This window comes from Pan troglodytes, chromosome 21 (genome assembly GCF_028858775.2).
Source record: "Pan troglodytes isolate AG18354 chromosome 21, NHGRI_mPanTro3-v2.0_pri, whole genome shotgun sequence".
NCBI classification, from domain to species: domain Eukaryota; kingdom Metazoa; phylum Chordata; class Mammalia; order Primates; family Hominidae; genus Pan; species Pan troglodytes.
Genome location: NC_072419.2, coordinates 7,387,581 through 7,408,171, shown reverse-complemented (window position 1 = coordinate 7,408,171; position 20,591 = coordinate 7,387,581). Strand labels below are relative to the sequence as shown.

Sequence of the window (20,591 nt, the reverse complement as noted above, 5' to 3'; positions counted from 1 at the left end):
CAGTGAGAGCCTGGAATTCCTAGAGTCTGATTCTGGGACTCTTGTGCACTGGCCATCCCACACTTGCTGAAGCAGGTCCGCCACCATGGGGCTTTGCCCAGCACCCTCTGGGCAGGGGGCTGAGCTCTCCTGCTCCTTGGTCCTGCCAAGATATGGGGGCTCCCCCAGGTTTGGATCGGACTGGGGGTGGCGGGTCTGCTCAGATCCTTTTAGAGACAAAGGAGCTGACCTGCAAAGAGTTCCAGCAGGAGCCCCGCTCCCCCTCCCTTCCCCCCTCTCCCTTCCCAGTCCACGTGTCTCTATTGTCTGCTCCCCGCTTCAGGGAAAGACACTGCCTCGGATGTGTCAAAACCACCACCCCCCGGCAGCAGGAAAATTAATTACTGGACGATTTTCACTTCCTCTTGCAGCGCCCGCCTGAGCTAGGCACCGGAACAGGACCAACTGAGCAAGGCCAGGCATCGGCGTGGGGGGACTTGCTCCCCCACCAGTTCTGGAAGAAGAAAGTTGAACCCCAAACCCAATAGGGGGCTCCAGTGGGAGCCCGAGCAGGGGGGAGGGGAGACTCACTCTAGTGAAAGCTGAGTGTCCACCCCGGCCACTTCAGAACTGGGGGAGAGGGAGAGGACTGGAGGCGGGAGGGTGGCTGCTGGCCAGTGCGCACTCTTTTCTTTGCATCCCCTTCCCTGTGGCCCCATGTGCCTGAACCCCGCCTGCTCGGGACCGCTTTCCCTCCGTTCCCCTCGGCTTCCCCCTCGCTTTTGCACTTTTCTTTCCCTTTCTTTGCATCCCTGGGGGGGCTTCCTTTTTGTGTGCCTGGATTTCTCTTTTCCTCCTGTGGGTGTGTGTGTGTTGCTACTTCTCTCCATCTCTGTCTTTCTTCTCTCTGTGTTTCTCTCTTGTGTCTTTTTGTCCTTATCTTGGTCTCTCTGCTTCTATTTCTACCTCTCTCCGCGTGTGCGTCTCTCTTTCCCTGTATGTCTCTGTCTTTCTCCGAGTCTCTCTTCTTCTCCCCGCCCCCCTCACTCCCCTTTCTCCGTCTCTCTCTGTCTCTGCGCCTTTCTCGCCCTCACTTTCTCCCCTCCTGCCTGCTCGCTGCTCCCTGCTCCTGGCCTGCCCCCACCGCCGCCGGTTCAGGGGAACGTGTGCGGAGCGATTGTCCTGGGGGACATTTGATGGATTAGAGCGCTGAACAGTTCCATTGCTAGGGGACCACCTGATCTCCTCCAGCCTGCGTCCCATATAAAGCCGGCAGCCGGAGTGCTGAGCACAGCTCCTGCGATCCCCTGTCTGCGCGCCGCCGCCAAGCCCGAGCGGGAGCCCGAGCCCGAGCCCGAGCCGCGGCCGCCGCCACCGGTGCCGGCTCCGAGCGGCCCCCCGCACTCCAGCCCGCCGGGAGCTGTCCAGTGCTGAAAACCCGCGCGGACACAGCCAATCGCGCCCGGCTGGCCGCCTCCCCCCACCGGGGCCCCACGCAAGTGTCCCCGCCGAGCCCCCCGCCAGTCGCACCATGCCGCGCTCCTTCCTGGTAAAGAAGATCAAAGGGGACGGCTTCCAGTGCAGCGGGGTGCCGGCCCCCACCTACCACCCCTTGGAGACAGCCTACGTGCTGCCTGGCGCCCGGAGGCCTCCCGGGGACAACGGTGAGTGGGACCCGGCGGGGTGGGGGGGGGGGGGGGGGTTGGGAGAAGAGGCGAGGGGAGCTGGGGCCCTCCCCAGCTTGGGCCACGAGGAGGGGCGCGTGCGACAGGAAACCCCCGGGAGGAGATCTCTCTGGCCGTGGGCTCCTCCCGGGCTTTCCAAGGGCCGTGCGGGCGGGGCAGGGGCTAGGTCGTACAAAGGGAAAGTCGCGGGGTCGGCCCATCCCGCAGCCACGCGCCAGCCGGGACTTTGAAAGTTGTGGCCCTCAAATAGGGCTAGAGTGAGGGGGTGGCAAGAGAACACAGAGAGGGCTGTTCGTGAAAGGCCAGTGCTGGGCACTAAGGCACAAGGCAGTTTGAGGGTTCCCTCTCCCCCGTTGAGGAAGAGAAGCTGGCTGCCTGGGAAGGGGGAAGGTAAAGGGCCCTGGATGTTCAGTCCCTGGAGAGACAGGGTTGGTTCCCTGGGGGTGGCTGGGGGCGCCCTCCCTCCCTTCAAAGCTGCTCCCCTGCCGATGTCACACAAGTGCTCTCAGACCCCCTCTCTCAATAACTCTTTTGTTACCCTCAGCCACATGCCTGCCAAAGGCTGGGCCTGTCCTGGGGACTGCAAGAAAGAGAGGATTTCTGGGAGGGGTTCCCCCAAAGTGGCTCCTGGTCCCCTGGATTGCACTCCTTCCCCATCCCCAGCTTCTCAACCCCCTCCAGAACCAACCCTGCTGCTCCTCGTAAGCCCCCTCCTCACTACATACACACACACACACACGCACACACACACACACTCCATCTCTTCTCAGAACAAGTTCCTGCAGGGACAAGGGTTTGAGGGACAAGAGAAGTCATTCAGGTGCAGAAGGGGGTGATCTGTGGAAGGCAGGGGAAAGTGGAGACTGCTTCTGTGGATCCCATCCTCCACCAAGGGGATCACAAAGGGGTTCTCCCCTGATGGCCCCCACCAGGGCAGGTGTCTGAAGAGGAGGTGTCCCTTTGGTAGTGAGAGATCTGACATCACATGTGGCAGCTTTGGGTTGTGTGTGTGTGTGTGTGAGAGAGAGAGAGAGAGATGGGGGTGGGGAAAGAGAGAGAGAGAGAGAGAGGGAGATTGAGAGAGGAGAAAAGAAAGGACTGAGGATGAGGGGGGAACTGAGATGGCAAAGACAGGAGCCGGGGAGGGTGAGGGCTTCCACCTCTGGGATTTCCAAGCACTTCACCCACATTCCATCACTCTGCCACACCAGGTAGAGAGAGAAAGAGTGCTGGGCAAAGGGCTTTGTGACCTCATCAAGGTCAAAGAAGTTACAGAGTGATCAGGGATACAGCTACAGCCCCTCATCCACTGGCATCCCCCAGACCCTTAACAGAAACCCCTTCTCCTCTGCCCACATCCCTTATTCTACTGTCCTCTTTTCTTGATCACAGGGCCTCCTGAGGTGGAGGACAGAAGCCCAGGGACATGGCTGAGCAGGGCTGAGGGCTGGCAGGACAGAGGGTGGACCTGGGGCCATGCCAAAGCTGGGGAGTGTGCGCTCAAAGCTGGTAGAAACTGAAATATCTGCAAGCTTGGGATATGGATCTCTTAAGGGAGTGACACTGACACAAAGCTCTGGGATTCCACCCCCTGAAGCCCCGTTGGTCCTGTCCCCAGGCCAGCTGAGGAAACCCAGAGAAGCCCAGAGAATTTCCCATGCACAGCCAAAACTGCAGGCTGTTCCTCAGGAGGGAGGCAAGAGAATGCCTTGCCTTGAATTCAGTCCAAAAAAAAGCTTTGAAAGGAGCCCCTGAGTGAATAGTGGGAAGCAGGGCGGGTGCAGAGCCACCAGCAGGGTGTTTCTGCAGAGGTTCCACCGGGTTTAACACCCTAGAACCACCTCTGTCTTTGTCCCTTTCCCCATGGGGCTCCAGACCAACTCCCTCACCTCTCAGGAATCCTGAGGCTGTGCTGATAGCCAGAAACCTGGCCTGAAACTTGGAGGCCTGGGCTCTAGATCTCTCACTTGCTGTGTGACCTTGGGCAAGTGCCTTCCCTTCTCTGGTCCTCAGCCTCCCCAGCAGTGAAAGAGTTTTGATGGCATAAACTAAGCATCCTTCCAACTTTGACAAGCTCAGCTTCTGTGAAGGTCAACTATGGAATGTCAGGCACTGGAGATGCCTGCACAGGGGTCTCACAGGATGCTGGGAGGCCACTGTCAGGGTTTCCTTAGGGCTCCCCTGAACATACGCCACCTGGCTGAGGGTAGCGGCATTTCTGGGATCGGGCACTTTTCTTGGCTTTGGTCTCTGTAGGCTACCCCATAGTGAGGACAGGCACCCTGGCCTGGCCACCTTGGCAGTGTCTGCAGTGGACGGTCAGTGCCAGAGACCAAGCCTAGGTATGACTGGGAAATACAAAGTCTGCCTTGTCTTGTTTTCAGGGGCCTCTTCCCTCCCTGGGGTGTGGCCAGACTGGGCAGTGAGGGATCCCTTATTCCCTGGGCGGGTGGAGGGTGCTGGGGGTCTGCTGAGAGCCCGCCAGCTCCTGGTGGCCCGTTGTCTCCGCTCTGCCGGAAATAAGCTTGCTGAGCATTTGAGGGAAGTGTGAAAAATTGCTGAGCCGACGTTTTTCTCTCTCAGCGTGTGTAAGTGTGCTGGGTAAACAAGGAGAAAGAGAGGAGGGGGGGAAGATGAGGAGAGGGAGGGAGGAGAAGCAAGGGAGGGAGGGAAGGAGAGAGGGAGGGAGGGAGGGGGGGGGAGGCCTGGGGCTGGAGATAGTTCCAGTTATTAGAAAGATCTTCTTACAAGCCATTCCTGCAGCTCGGGCTGCAGGGTCAGGATGAGGCTGGCGGGAGGGAAACCTGGGTGGGGGGAGCAGGGGTTGGGGGAGCCTGTGAATGTGGAGGTCAGAGAAACCACAAGCTCCTAGCTGATAAAGATGCAGAACCCCAAATTAAAGAGGTGTACCCCAGCTCTGGGAATGCCTGAGAATGCTGGAGAATTCCTGGAGGACTCCTCCTCCATACACACACACACACACACACACACGAGCAATGCTCTTCTTTGCCTTCCTACTCCCTTTCAGCCTCTACCACCAGGCAGAACAGAGGGTGCAGCAAGTGTGTCTGTGCTCCAGGGTCCCCCCAAGCCCACAGAACTCCAAAATAGGGAAGGGGAGCCCCTCAAATGGGGAAAGCACCAGGTCTCTCTGCAGAGCTCCCTGATAAGAGAGAATAGATCTAATTTCATTGTCCCCTCAAGTAAGATGCCTCTCTTGCTCCTCCACTGCTTTCCCTTCCCCTCTTCTCCCCTGGGTGATTCTGAGCACAGACTCAGTCTTTCTGGGAGATGCCAACTTACATCATCCTAACCCTCTGCTAACCTTACCCTCCAACTCCACCAAGCCCTCCCCACAGACCGGGGCCCCCGTCTGAAGGATACTGGGACTCTCAGCCACCCCAAAGAAGGTGGCCCACCCACATGCACGTCAGTGGTCTCTGTGGGCCCCTGCCAAGAATATCTTCTGGAGTGTCTGCCTCCCCTCCACCTTAACTCCGAACCCCAGCTTGGAGCCAGGCCCCCCTTCCTCTGCATCCCCGCCCTGTCCTGCCCTCCTGCCCTCTCAGAGTGCATCCAACCCAGGCAGATGAGGGATCAATGCCAATCCAATAACGCAGTTGTCTGCCCTCTGCAGCTACATTAAGCCTCCCCCAGCAAGCTGAGGAAACTCTCCTACTTCTACCCATGGGCTTATCTAGCTGACCACATTAAACCAGCGCCCACTTCCTCTCACTCCCTCTGATGGTGCCGGGTAGTCGCTCCAGGCCAAGCCCGGGAGCCCGGCCCAATGTCCCCAGCTGCCACACATCCATTCCACACCTCAGAAAGCTCCTCTGGGGAACAGCAATGCAAAAGGGCTTCCCCAGTCTTTTGGAAGAGCGAGCACAGAGAAGGCTGGGGAGGTGCCCACGGACACACAGCAGGCCCATCTGAGTCTTCTCTAACCACCCCTTTCCCTGGTAACTCGGCCTTGGTCCAGGTCCAAGGTCCAGGTTAAAGACATGTCAGAGGCCCAGGTTCAAAGTCTAGGTCAAGGTCCAACATTCAGTCCAACATCCAAGTACAGATCTGAGGTCCAAGTCCAATGCCTACGTCAAACTTCAGGTATAGGACCAGGTCCAAGGACTAGGTCCAAGGTCAGTGTCTGAGGTTATAGGTCCAGGTCTGCTATCCAGGACAAATCCAGGTCCAATTTCAAATTTCAATACCTATGAACAGGTCCAGGGCAAAGTGCTGGGTCCAGAATCAAGATTCAGGCCCAGTTTCCAGTCCAAGGTCATTGTCCAGATCCGCTCTCAAGGCTGGGCTGAGTTCAAGTCTTAGACTCACCATTAGCCTTCCGTGTGGCGTTGGCCTAGTCTCCCCTCTCCTCCCAGCCTCCGTTTTCCTTTCATAATATCAAACGGTTGAATATGATCTCTTTCAGCTTTGACCTTCTAGGGACCCAGAAATCTAATATTCTTGTGAATTAACAGGGCTCAGTGGAAGTGTGGAATGATGAGGCCCATGTGAGATATGGAATCTGGGAACCCCTGATTTCCTCTAAAGCCTGGGGTTATGAGAGGGACGTGAGGGTCCTGAGCTGAGCTTCCACACTTTAGATAGTCTCAGTCTTTGATTGCTGAAGGAGGGCCAGAGAGTACACCAAGTCTCTTATGTCAGTACAGCAATCTACACATCCCAAAGACACTCTCTGGCCACACAAATCCACAGTGGGCAAAGGGCAGGGGGGTGCAGGGGAGGATTCACTCCAACCTACAGAGGCAAAACTGAGGTCACAGAGAGGCCGTGACTTGCCCAAAGTCACAAGAGCATAAACGGTGCACCCTGTCACACCTCCCTAGTGGGTGCTACATCCACAGGTTTTAGGGGCCCCCACAGCCTGGAGGCCCTCTGCCGGGAGAGATGGGGTCCCTCGGGCCTCTTGGTCTCTTTCCCAGCTGTGGACTCCCCTGAAGTGAAGCATCTACTGCCAGGCCAGCCTTTGGATAGGGAGGGGTTTGGAATGGGCCCTCTGAGTGCACCCTTCTAGAGAGCGAGGCGGCAGAGCAGAAAGCAGGAGGCCGGGAGAAGAGGTGGGGCACTGCGCAACACACCCTGTCTCCGGAAGGAGGCCCAGAAAGGGCCCACTGGAGATCCCCCCCGAGGGAGCAGGAGGCAACTCCACGAACCAGGCTGGGCAAATGAAGACCCTGAGCCACTCACTCTCATCTCCATACCCCCCTGAAAAATCCTTCCTATTGATTCCTGCAGAGCTCTGGACCTCCCTGTAGGCCACAGGAATTGGGTCACAGTCAGGAAAGACCAGAATATGGGGAATTCCAAGAGGTGGGGGTGGTGGGGAAAAGCCTTGAAATTCTCTCAAAGTTCCTTGGGCCTGGGTCAGTGGGCATCAGCCCCAAGCCGTGCAGCGTTGGTCATGTTGGGCCAGACCTCACTCTGTCCCCTGCTCATTTGGGCACAGGGACCTCCTCCCCGTGGGCAGATGTACCAGCTGCCAGGCCTTTGGAGGAGGTGGGTGTCATTTCTGGTCCAGTGCCCAGGGAACCGCTAACAAAGATGCTATAATAAGGGGAGGGGGAGGTACCCAGCCCCTTTGCCCAGCTCTGTGAGCAGACAGGAGAAACTATTTTTATCCCGCTTTGCTGCTGACAGACCTGGCTTTCTGCTCAGCTGGCTGGAGCTGATTCTCGAGGCCCGAGGCCCTGGCACAGCAAGAAGCAGCTCTAAATATACCCATACAGCAGCCCCTCCAGCCCCCACCACCCAGCAGGGCCCAGCCCTCCTCAGGAAAGTGGGCCGCCTGGGAAGCTGGCCCACCACCAGGCCCCTGTCTTTTTCTGCCCATTGTAGGAGAGAGAGGTGAGGCTGAGGCTAGGAATTCCCTGGAGAAAGTTTGGCACCTTGGGAGTCTGGGAGAGACTGGGGAAAGGAGTCCTGGACTGAAAAAAAGGAAAGAAAAGGAGGCCAACCGAGCTCTGATGAGAACTTGTTTTGTGACCTGAGGTGGGTCAAGGCCTTTGTCTGGGCTTCAGCTTCTGCAGAACAAGGGCATGGAGGGAAGTGACCTTAGACATGAGCTAATGTGCACAAAGCATTTAGCAGGATGCCTTGCACCAAGTAAGTGCTCAGTAAGTGATAGCATTACTGTTATTAAGTATGATTTACAAATATTTACAAGAGGCTGAAGCATTTTCCACAACAGCTTCTCCATGCCCCCACCACCCCGTGCCCCCACCCACCCTACCACAGGCTAACTAGGGAGTGTTTGAGGAAACGCACCACCCCTTCCCCTACCAACTGAAGATCTCTTCCCCAGCAAAGTCTCCATGCCCTCTCTGGTGTTTTGGAAAAAACACAGGCCTTGGAGGGTTTCAAACCTGCCGCCTCCCTCTCAGTGACCTTGGGCAAATCCTCTCCCCTCTCTGGGCCTCTGGGCACAGGGCAATGTCTGGCTCACAGGGAGGCTGGTGCTAGTTGGAAGCACCAGCAGTAGCAGTAGCAGTATTTGTTACACATCCCCCTCCATCCCCGCAGGGGGTCAGGCAGCTAAATGAGACAGTGTCTGCAGAGGGCCCAGCACCTTAGTTCTCATAAATTTCCCTTTCACCACTCCTTTGAGTACCGATTTTTAAAAAGACAGATTCTGGACCTTCAGTCTAAAATATCAAGACTCTTGGGCAGGGAAAACCAAAGTCATTTCCAGGTGACATGTGCACATCTCCAAAGTATTTCTGGGCCCTCCCCCTATCCCTACATGACAGGGGTGGCTCTGGTCCACATTCCTCAAATGGAGGATTTGAGCCTAGATAAGTTATACGACTTACCCAAGGTCACATGGCAAGGCCTGAATTCAAGGGCTAGGATGAGAGATCTCATCTGAGATTTTCTTTTCTCTGAATCCCAGCTCATCGCTATCTCTGTGGGAACCCAAACAAGAGTCCTGTCTCACCCTGTCAGTTGCAGGATAGGTATCTCAGCCTTCTATAGTCACTCTTAGGGCAGAGGAAGGTACCTGTCTGGGTTCCATGCATTAGGTTAAAGTATGGCTTTTAGTGTCCTAAAGGAGTCTCCAGGGTTGAGGCTCAGAGAGGTGAGGTGGTTTGCTCAAGGTCACACAGCAGCCTAAGACACCCATGTGTATCTCCTACTCCCTGGCAGATTAGAAGGATATATCACCAGGAAACACAGGAATACTACCAACAACAATAATAACAGCTCAAGAGGGCAGCTATTATGTGTCAGGCATTGTACTACGCACTTTACATGCATTCATTTATTCAACCTTATTATGAACTCCCTTATACAGGTGTGGCAGAAAGATGTTAAGTAACTTGCCCAAGGTTGCCTAGGGAGATATCTGTGAATCTGAGGAAAACGGGGTGGAATTGGAGGAGCTGGGAGTGGAGGGGACAAAGAGCATCATGGAGGGACTGATTCAGCCATGATGCAGAAAGGGTCTTTAGACCATTCCAGTCCATCTTTGTCATGTATAGATTCCGCCCAGAAAGGTTAAGCAACCTGGCCACAGTCACAAAGCAAGTTAGAACCACTTCCTCCTAACATGACCACACAAACTCTCATAGGATGCTCTCAACCCATGCCAAAATCCACTGACTGGGTGTCTGGTCTGGGCTCACAATTCCTATCCTGAGGACAATTCTGCATCCCTCCCTAGGCAAATGAGCAGCCTTTGTTAAAGGCACCCCTATTTCTTCATAAAGAGCCCCTGGCAACAGGAGTAAAGTCAACAGCGCTGAGGGCCACCAGCAGAGGGCGCCATGGGCAGAGCACCTCATGGAGAACGCTCTGGTTCACTGATTGAGCTCCTACTAAGCACCAGATATTTTCCCATCAGAACGTGAAACAGAAATTACACATCCTGGGTGAGGAAACAGAGGCCCAGAGAGGAGCAGCAAGATGTGTTGGGGCAGATGCCAAGAAAGCTGCGGCACAGAAACCCATCTGGGGAGATTGTTATTATTGTTCATAATAACAGCCAACATGCGTGGTGGATTTAAAATGTGCCAGCCACTGAGCTGGAATCCTGGCTCTAACTTATGAGCTGCACAATCTTAGGCTTGTTACGTAACTTCCTTGTGCCTTGGTTTCCTCTTCTATAAAATGGTACCACCTTGTGCGTCACAGGGGTAGAATGCTTTCACGTGTGGAAAGCCCTTGTAAGAATGCCTGACACAGGAGTGCTCTGAGAGTGCTGGTTATCATTTGTTTATATACTGTTTACTGGCAGACCCCTTACTGAAACGGTAGAGTCACACAGAGGCCAAATCGTTTGGCCAAGGTCACACCCCTGGGAATGGTAGAGCCAAAACAATCCAGGCCGTCTGGCACCAAAGTTTTACTCTTATCCAATATGTCATTCTTTAATAATAGAACATGCAAAGCACTGGTTACGTGATCAGTCACCCCTCCAGATAAATCCCATTTAAAAAAAAAAAGGACCTGAAGCACAACCCACCCAAAGGCACTCAGCTGGAATCTGTGTTGGAGAACCAAATCACCCTTCCCCTTCCATGGCCCCAGACACATGAGATGCAGACCTGCCCTGAGACCAGGTGAATAGGACTGTCTATACCAGGTCCTGCTAGGCTGGGGAGTGAGGCTGGCCTCGCAAATCATCACCACTCATTCCACAAATACTTATTAAGTGCCCACCAGCTAGGGCCCTGGGAATGGGAGGTGAACAGCTCAGCCACAGCCCCTCCTGGAGGACCTCCCAGTATGTGGGAAACCAAGGGGGCAGTGGATTCCAATCCTTGCTCCACCCCTGGAGCAAGTGCCATCACCACACTGTCCCTCAGTTTCCTTATCTGTGATGAGAGTAGTTTTGTGATGATTCAGTGAGATGATGGGAGCGAAGCACTTAGCACAGAGCCTGGTGCACACAGTAAGTGCTCAGTGAATATTAGCTATTATTATCATCACCAGGAATTACAACGTGAGGAAATACAGAAGGAGAAGGAGGGGGGTCTGGGAGTGCCTGACGGGTATTTAACTCAGTCTGAAACAACACTCCTGAATGTTCTGGGACCCGAGTACCAGGCCTGGTTCCCGGAGTGGGAAGCAGGGGGACCTCCAGACCACAGGCAGATGGGACGGGAGACATAGGGTGCGGAGAGGCTGGGCATCTCCTCTCCCCAGATTAAAAAATTGCCACTATCACTATCCCCCTTTACATCCAACCACAGAGCCCCCCGCTTCCGAGTCATCCACTTCCATAATCCACAATGACTTCTGTGTGCAGAGGGCCCTGTGCTGGCTGCTGAAGGGACAGAGGTAAAAATAAGGGCACACCCTTGCCTTCAGGGGCACACAGACTTCACCCTGTGTCCATCCCAAACTCCAGATGAGAGGCAAAGGCCTGGAAGCTGAATCAGCCAGGCTGTGTGGGAAACGAAAGCTGACCAGAGTACCCAGCTAAAAGTCTGAACATCCTGAACCCTGTTTCCCCTTACAAAACCCTCTTCCACCTGCTCACTTCAGTGGAGGCTATGGGGAGGAGGGAAGGAGGAGTGGTTACAGGTCTCAGGGGTCACCAGGAGAAGGTCAAATCCCACTCCCCAGCTGGGAAACCTCCCAAACGGACCTAACCTTCATTGTTCTGTGGAATCACAGAACAATGGAATCACTTGCCCATCAAGTGCCAGGATGAAAAGTTTGTCTGCCAGAAACTCTCCAGGGAGCCCAGCCCCCAGTGTCTCAGGGAAGGTGCCAGGACCAGCCTAGGCCATGGGAGGCAGAGGGAAATCAGAATGGCCCCTGCCCATGAGACTCCCCTATGGAATCCCCTGGGAGACCCCACCTGCCCACCCACCAATCACTCAAACCCTTGGCAGCAGGATTCCTGGTCCAACTCCAGCTAAGTGGGAAGAGGAGGGGGAGGGGAATTCTCACTGCGGACTTCCGACGACTTCTAGAGCAGGCTTGGGAGCAGGTGCGAGGAAGTCCCCTTTCTGTAGCACCTATTACATGCCACACACTTGACCCCTGTTAAATGCTCCAGCAACCCTGGCAGGTGGGTCTAACTGGATTGTGATTCCTTCATGCAACATCTATTCATCGCACACCTACTTTGAGCCAGGCATGTGCTGGGCACACAGATCCAACCATGGGGAGCTCACAGTGTGGTGGGGGAGGAGACTATCTCCAAGCAAGTAAAAAGCATAATTATAATAGCTAACATTTATATACCAGTTACTGTATGCTCCCCCACCTTTGTTCATTTCCTTACACATCAAATGGGGATTACAATAGTGCCGACTTCCTTGGGTCTGTGACGATTAGAGTTAACATGTGTAAAACACCGAGGCAGAGTCTGGCAAACAGTAAGAGCTTAACACACGCTTATTATCGTCACTTTACTCAGTCCTTCCAACGACCCTGGAAGGAGGTGTCCAATCACAAGCTCCATTTTGCAGATGAGAAAACTGAGATCCAGAGAAGTTACAGGACTGCAATGGCAGCATGTTGTTGGAATAGAGACAGCATGGGCTTCAGGGTCACACTGGCAAGGGCTCCATCACTTCCTGACTATAAAGTTAGACTGCTGCATCTCTCTGCGCCTCAGTTTCTCTACCTGTAGAGTGGGTATTACAAGACCATCACTCCGCGGTTGTGAGCACTGGATAGTGAAGGTACGCTCTGTACAACCGTGCTGGCCCCATGCTCCGTGGGTTGGGGTGGCGGCTATTTGCACTGCCGTCGATGGAGGAAGGAATTGAACCCAGGCTGCCTGACAGGAAGAGCTGAGGTGCAGGTCGGAGACCACCACTTGTCGGAGCTGCCACAGGGGCGCCAAGCTGGAAGGCGCAAAGGGTGACCCGCTCAAAGCGGGAAACCCTCTTCGGCGCCTCCTCTCACCGCCCCTCCACTTCTCGCCCCCTCCAGGGTACGCCCCGCACTGCCTGCCCCCGAGCAGCTACGATGCGGACCAGAAGCCGGGCCTGGAGCTGGCCCCGGCCGAGCCCGCGTACCCGCCGGCGGCGCCGGAGGAGTACAGCGACCCCGAAAGCCCGCAGTCGAGCCTGTCGGCGCGCTACTTCCGAGGGGAGGCGGCAGTGACCGACAGCTACTCCATGGACGCCTTCTTCATCTCGGACGGGCGCTCGCGGCGGCGGCGGGGCGGGGGCGGCGGGGACGCGGGGGGCTCGGGAGACGCGGGGGGCGCCGGGGGACGCGCGGGGCGCGCGGGGGCGCAGGCGGGCGGCGGGCACCGGCACGCGTGCGCCGAGTGCGGCAAGACCTACGCCACGTCGTCGAACCTGAGCCGCCACAAGCAGACGCACCGCAGCCTGGACAGCCAGCTGGCGCGCAAGTGCCCGACGTGCGGCAAGGCCTACGTGTCCATGCCCGCGCTCGCCATGCACGTGCTCACGCACAACCTGCGCCACAAGTGCGGCGTGTGCGGCAAGGCCTTCTCGCGGCCCTGGCTGCTGCAGGGCCACATGCGCTCGCACACCGGCGAAAAGCCGTTCGGCTGCGCGCACTGCGGCAAGGCCTTCGCCGACCGCTCCAACCTGCGCGCGCACATGCAGACGCACTCGGCCTTCAAGCATTACCGCTGCCGCCAGTGCGACAAGAGCTTCGCGCTCAAGTCCTACCTCCACAAGCACTGCGAGGCAGCCTGCGTCAAGGGGGCCGAGCCACCCCCGCCGACCCCCGCCGGCCCGGCCAGCTGAGCCTTCCGCCTCGCCCTCGCGCCCGGAACTCGCTCTCCACGCGCCCCGGGCCCCCTACCTGCGCCCGCAGCGCCCTCGCCCACCCCCGGCTGCGTTTCCCTGCCCATGACCCTCTCGTGGGGACCCCCGGCCCGGCCCGGAACTTTTCTCTCCAACCCCCAAACCCACGACTCACTTCCAGCACCGTCTTCCCCGGCCTCCCCCGACCCACTTCATCCTTTCCGGCCATCCCTCGGACCTTGACCCCCCTGTCCGCGCCTTCAAGGCTCCCAACTCAGGCACCAGGTCCGCACCTCTCCCGCGCCCCAGAGCCGGAAATTTCTCCCTCCCAGACCCCGCGCTGCTCTTCTAACTTCTAGATCTTTTCTCTCGCTTCTCAGCTGAATCTCTCTGACCATTCCTCTATTGGAGCCCCCAATGAAAGCCGCAAACCTATACCCTTGACGCCCATACCTGCCTCAGTTTCCCCATCCAAACCTGGACGCAGGCCCTGCCGCCCTGAGACCACAATCCAACCCCAGACCATCCCTCTGGCCTCTGCTGAATCTCCCAGAGTGTGTCCATCTGGGGATCTAATCTTCACCCTTCTTGAAGTCTCCAATCTGTCCCTGATCCCATCCATGCTCAGGCCTTAGGTCCGGCCATTCACACACACACACACCCCCACACCCCACTCCCACACACATTTCCTACTGTCTTCAGTCCATGGGGATCTCATCACCCACTCCCAGCCCCAGCTCCAGCTGCCCTCACCTCTCTAGCAGCTCTCACCCCTCTGAGTCTACCTAACCTGGAGGGGGCTTGAGGGGCACTTCAGGGCCCTGCCCCCTAATGTAACCCCTCTCTCACCCCGGCACAACCTGGGCTTCCACAGTCTGGAGCTGCCCTACCCCCAGATTCTCTGAGCACTTTCCCCCATCCCCAGGGCCACAGATCCCCTTCCTTACTTGTTACGGGGAGGTCTGGAGCACCGGAGGTCTGGAGCACCTCGCCAATGCCCTTCCCCCATCCGGCTGGGTCCTTCCAGTTATTTATTTGTGTATTTATTTATTTATCTATTTATTATTCTATTTAATCTCTTGGCCTCACCCAGGGACCGTCTGGCTTCCCCAGCTGGACTGGGAGGTCAGGAAGCCAGGCAAGGAGAGGGACAGCACAGGCCACAGAGGGCTGCCCCCACCACACACACCCCCGCGTCTCGGGAGAAACCCACCCTCTTCAGAGCCTGCACTCGCTAAGGAAGGGGACTCGAGAATGGGGGGGCAGCTTGCTGACCCTCAACTGGGGGGGTGAGGGAGCGTCAGGAGGTCCAGGCGTGGGGCAGGTCCCCACCTTCCTGAACCTTCCCCTGCCACTCCAGGCGGCCCGGAGAGAGGAGCCTCCTCGATTTGTTTCCTGTTTATTCCTCTTCCCGAGGGACCCCAGGTTCCAGGGACCGACTGAGCCCCGGACCCGCTGGGGCCTCTGGCCTGCTCCCCGGGAGGGGCGCTCTCTCCCGGCCATGTCTATGCAACTCTCCCGGACAGAGGGGCCGGGCTGCCAGCCACCCGCCCGCCCGTTGGCCGCCACTACCTCCTCCGCTGCGCTTTTGCATGCCCGGGCGAGGACCGAAGCACACACCTCCACGCGCACGGGCCCTGGCCCCCTCCGCTTTAAGCACACGCCTCTGCCCCATTGCTCTGCACCCAGCTTGGGGGCAGGAGTCCTGGACTCTCAGATCCTCCTCTCCCCTCCTCTTAGCCACAAAAGAGGGGGGAGACTGGAGGCACCCCTGCAGCAGGGGCACTTCCCTAGGGCTCCAGAGGGGTGAATGGGCCTTTGCTCAGCTCCAGGCCCAGCGGGAAGGGAGGCTGCAGGGATGGTGGGAGGGAGAGGGGTAGCAGAAGCAATTATGGAGGGTGTTGACCCTGTAAATAGGAACTTCTGACAGCAATAATTTTCCATGCATGCTAAGCCTTTTGGCCATATTTTGTATGAGCGCTTGGCGCTCCTCCTCCGTCCTATCCCAACTCACCCCCAAACCCCCATCCCTTCCCCACCTCCAGCAGTATTACTTGTAACGCAATTCAGGGATATTAAAGGGACTTTGGCCACTCACCATCGCCTCTAGACCTTCTGATTGGAGCAAGGGGTGGGGATGAAGGGGGGGATGAGAAGAAGGGGAGGGCATCTGAGAGATACTACTTTTCCACTCCCTTTTCCTCTCTGTAGCCTGACCAGCCTGTAGGTGCCACCAAGGGTCACACAGCCCCGAGGGTCCCTTGGCATTTACAAGTTCTCAGGCATCCTCAATCCTTAGTACTCCTCAAATAAGGGTTTAAAAACCAGATTAATAACATGTGAGTGAAGCCAGTTGCCTTAAGACATTAGGGAAGGTGAAGCCTGTGACTAATTGGAAAGAGTGTCTCACCTTAGAGAAATAGGATTCAAATTAACTGCACCTACCAAACAGTTAAAACTGTGGTCCACATGTGCCTGTTGACAGCCAGTTTACAACCCCTATAATCTTCCCCAGTTCACCCCCTACTGCTCTGCCTAGTCATATATGGTCACATATTCAGTGAGTGGAAGCAGGCAAAAAGGTTGACTTTGGCTCAGCTGGAAAGTTGTCCAAAAACAGTGACTTGCCCCTAGAGCTTCTGAGCTGCCTGTCACCAAAAGTGTTCAAGGCAACCAATCCATCATCCTCGATAGCTGCCTTAGTGATCCTTCAAGATACAAATCTGTCTCACCTTACTAAAAACTTCACTGGGGACCACCAATCCCTGCCACCTACCCTCAACTCAGACTTACCAAGAAGCATAACCTGCATGCTTTGAGGGATGGATGCCAGGGAATGGGATGGGGAAGCTGCAGGCTAGAATCTGCCTCCTCTGGGGCCTCTTTGTCAGTTTCCTCCTGTGTAAGCAGTGCACTCAGTTTGCAGACTGTCTCCCTGGTGCCTGTCCGCCTTCCCTTCACAACCTCTGGACAAGCAGCTGCATCCTGAGCAACGTGCTAGCTGTCTTCGACAGCAGCAGTTGTGGGAACCTCCCCACAACTCTGCAAAATCTCCAGTGGTTTCTTGTTGTTTTTTTTTTTTGAGACAGAGTCTTGCTGTGTCGCCCAGGCTGGAGTGCAGTGATGCAATCTCAGCTCACTGCAACTTCTGCCTTCTGGGTTCAAGCAGTTCTCCTGCCTCAGCCTCCCAAGTAGCTGGAATTACAGGCATGTGCCACTACGCCCGGCTAATTTGTTTTTGTTTTTGTTTTTGTTTTTGAGATGGAGTCTCGCTGCCTTGCCAGGCTGCAGTGGTGTGAGCTTGGCTCACTGCAACCTCCGCCTCCTGGGTTCAGGCAATTCTCCTGCCTCAGCCTCCCAAACAGCTGGGACTACAGGCATGTGCCACCATGCCCAGCTAATTTTTCTATTTTTGGTAGAGACAGGGTTTCACCATGTTGGCCAGGATTGTCTCGATCTCTTGACCTTGTGATCCGCGCGCCTCGGCCTCTCCAAGTGCTGGGATTACAGGCGTGAGCCCCCGCGTCCAGCCAATTTTTGTATTTTTAGTAGAGACAGGTTTTCGCCATGTTGGCCAGGCTGGTCTCGAACTCCTTGCCTCAAGTGATCTGCCCGCCTCGCCAGTGGGGTTTTGAGAAACCCAGGCATCTGCTGCATCCCTTAACCACCCACATACACTGCCCGTGACTGGCTGTTGGATCCATTATGTTTGTTTTAGGTGCCAGGAACAGAAACCACTCTAGACAGGATTTTATAAACAAGTATTAAATTCCTTTGAAGGAGAAAGGATTTAATACTTCAATAATTGGCTGCTGACAAAATTTGTGGAAGGGCTGAAGTGAGCCATCTGCTGGACCCCAGAACCCCACTGCAGAACTGCTGCCACTGAGACAGCACCTGCCTCTTCCACAGTCAGTGGTGGGAGAGGGTGCGGAGTGGGGGTTGCTGGTGGTCAATAGGGTGCACTGGAACTATTGAGATAAAGAACACCGCATCATAGGTGCAAGCCAGGGATCAGCAGGCCCTTGCCACTGCCTCTATAACTATCTCCTGTCTCCCACTGTGCTGGTGGCACAATGCTGGAACACTGCTACAGAAAATCTTAACACCTCCAAGACAATCTTGACAGTAGCAAGAGTCAAAAGATGGAAGATGGCCCCGGCCCACCTCTGCCATCCATGTCTCATGAAAGTACATCTAACTGGTAGAACTTAATTCCCTGTTAGTATCTTTGCTGCAAAGAGATCTGAGAAATAGAGTTTTTAACTCTCCAACTAGGCAATCTAGAAGGCACCCTAGAGGGAGGTGGGAAAGAATGCTGGGTCTCCATCAGCCATATCCAGCCCAGTTATGTGGGTCCAATAACCATTCCACCCCACCCCTCTCTCCTGGATTAGCAACCATGCAATCTGGGGACTGAACATCAGCTTAAGAGGTAGTCTTTACTGGTCTAATACTAACATCTCCCATCGTTCAGAAATGGGCACATGACCCAATTCTGGCCAATGAGACTTAAGGAGAGGGTTGCTGGAAGGGTATGGGCTGGAAGGGTATGGAAAACTTTGCTGCTTCCTTTTTCTTAAGAGGAAAGGAAGTCCAGTTCCTCTTCCCCTCCAATGTGAACAGAAAAGCATGTCATCTTGTGACCATGAAATGAACTGGCCTTAACATGAAGCCCCCACCACAGATGGCAATGCAGGGACATGGAAAAAGCCTGTGTCTTTTATGACATCAGGGAGCCAATGAAAAAACCACCCTGAATCCCACTCACGGTGCTTGCTGCCTGTGGACTTCTGTTTACTTGAACATCCCTGAAGACATGAGTTTACTCTTTCAGTCAGTTGAATCAGGTTCCTGTTATCTGCACTCCAAAGTGCCTCAACTGGCAGATGGATCCAGTCTGCTTTTTACGACATCCTCGAAGAGCTTCGAGACCTCCATGACAAGACATGACTGTCTGGTTCTCTTACTTGTCTGGCTGCTCCACCTAGCAGCTTTGCAGACTCACCTACCTATACCCAAGGAAGGAACCAACTTTCTGTTCCTGTATACTCTCCTAAAGCAATCTCATTACACTCGTGGGTTCAATTTCTACCTACATGAGATGACCCATACACTAACATTTTCAATTCCAGCCTCCTCTCTGAGCTGCAAATCTGTATCCGCCTGCAGGCCACCTCCACTTGGATATCCCAAAAGCACCAGAGACCAGCCCAGGTCTGAAGCCGTGATTTGCTTCTCCTCTGGGGCATCCCATCTCTGTGAATGACACCAGCACCCATCCAGTCCTGCAGTCACAAAACCCAGAGGTCATCTCTCTCACCTCTGTCTCCCCACCCTACCACCTAATCCACCAGGTCCTGTCAATTTTTCCTCTCCATCTTCTCAGTCTCCACCTTGGTCCAGAGCCACCATCATCTCTTATCTAGACAACTGTACCAGCCTTCTCCCTGGTCTCCTTGGATCCATTCTGCCTCCCTGGCCTCCCTCCCTCTATCCACAGCAGCCACAGGGATCTTTCAAAAATGCAGATCGGATCATGGCTGTCTTAGTCTGTGTAGGCTGCTGTAACAAACTACCGCAGAATAGGTGGTTTATAAACAACAGAAATGTATTTCGCACAGTTCTGGAGACTGAGAAGTCCTAGATCCAAGGGCCAGCAGATTCAACGTCAGGTAAGGACCTGATTCCTGGTTCCACAATCTTCTCATCGTGTCCTCACATGGTAGAAGGGGTGAGGGAGCTCTCCAGGATCTCTTTTTTAAAGTCACTAATTGCATTAATGAGGGCTCTGCCTTCATGACCTAGTCACCTCCCAAAAGCCCACCTCCTAATACCATCATATTGGGGGTTAGGATTTTAACATGAATTTTGGAGGAACACAAATATTCAGTCTATAGCATTCTGCCTCCGTCCCCATCCCCCGCCAAATTCACATCCTTCTCACATGCAAAATACATTCATTCCTTACATTCCAACAGCCCCAAAAGCCTTAACTCATTCCAGCATTAACTCTGAAGTCTAAAATCCAAAGTTTTATTATCTAAGTGTCATCTAAGTCAGATATGGCTGAGACTCAAGGTGTGATGCATCCTGGGGCAAATTGTTCTCCAGCTGTGAGCCTGTGAAATCAAGCAAGTTATCTGCTTCCAAAATACAATGGTGAGACAGGCATAGGATAGACCATTCCAAAAGGGAGAAATAGGAAAGAAGAAAGGAATAGCAGATCCAAATTACATCCAAACTACAAGGCAAACTCCATGAGATCTTAAGGCTCAAGAAAAATCATTTTTAGTTCATTAAATGCTCTGCTTCCAGGCCCACTGAGGCAGCCTTCCAGATCCACAATGGTGGTGGTCCCACCGTCTGTAGCCTCTGGGGTGGTGGTCCTGTCCCTCCAGCTCTGTCCAGCAGAAGTCATGTTCCCAGGGCTCTGGGCAGCTCTTCCTCCATGGCTTTGGACAGAGGCCCTCTAACCTGCCGAATGCAAGGCAATGCCCTCGACTTTTGAAAGCAAGGAGATAGCCTTGATGATCTCTGAATTGCCTTCAGGGTCATTCTTCCCTTGTCTTGAAGAATAGTTTGCACTCTGGTCTTGTCCTGAAAAATCCAAGAAGTCAAACAGCCTTCCTTCATCCCTTCCCATCTCCTTCCCCTTCAATTCAAGATGGCAGTTTTCCTGCTGGGATGGCTGATTAAGTTCATAACCATTACAGTCTCCTTATGGAGACTATGGTGTTTTCTCCCAAACATTCTTTCTCATTCTTTGCAATATGGATAGGCTGAAAATTTTTCAAATCTTTACGTTTTGCTTCCTATTTGCTTAAAAGTCACATCTTTAACTCATTTCTTTCTGCTTCTATTTTACTATAAGCAGTCAGGAGGAGCCAAGCCACAGCTTCAACACTTTGCTTAGAAATAGCTTTAGCTAAATATTCCGTTTCATTGCTCACAAGTTCTACCTCCTATAAAACACTAGAACATGGACATAATTCAGCCAAGTTCTTTGCCATTTTATAACAAGATGGCCTTTTTTTCCATTGTCCAATAATATCTTCCTCATTTCCTCACCCAAATGGCCTTTTTCATCTGTATTTCTACCAACACTCTGTTCAGGATTCCTTAGTTATTATCAGGTTCCTGATTTTAAAAATTAGAAGTTTTCTTTACAGTTCCACTGCACTCCAGCCTGGGTGACAAAGTGAGACCCTGTCTCAAAAGAAAG

General features: G+C 54.4%; 1 protein-coding gene across 1 annotated transcript; it reads left to right on the top strand.

Moving 5' to 3' along the window:
• Window positions 1-322: 322 nt before the first annotated feature.
• Window positions 323-15,463, top strand: SCRT2 (scratch family transcriptional repressor 2). The gene is made up of 2 exons (XM_016937263.4): window positions 323-1,643; window positions 12,576-15,463. The coding sequence occupies exons 1-2, from the start codon at window positions 1,511-1,513 to the stop codon at window positions 13,364-13,366; spliced, it is 924 nt and encodes a 307-aa protein (XP_016792752.1). The 5' UTR covers window positions 323-1,510; the 3' UTR covers window positions 13,367-15,463.
• The last annotated feature ends 5,128 nt before the right edge of the window (window positions 15,464-20,591 follow it).

Bases quoted from the DNA above. Each gene is read 5' to 3' on its own strand.
- SCRT2 (XM_016937263.4), top strand. From the start codon at position 1,511: ATGCCGCGCTCCTTCCTGGTAAAGAAGATCAAAGGGGACGGCTTCCAG. The intron at 1,644-12,575 runs GTGAGTGGGACC...CGCCCCCTCCAG, and splicing joins GAGGCCTCCCGGGGACAACG to GGTACGCCCCGCACTGCCTG.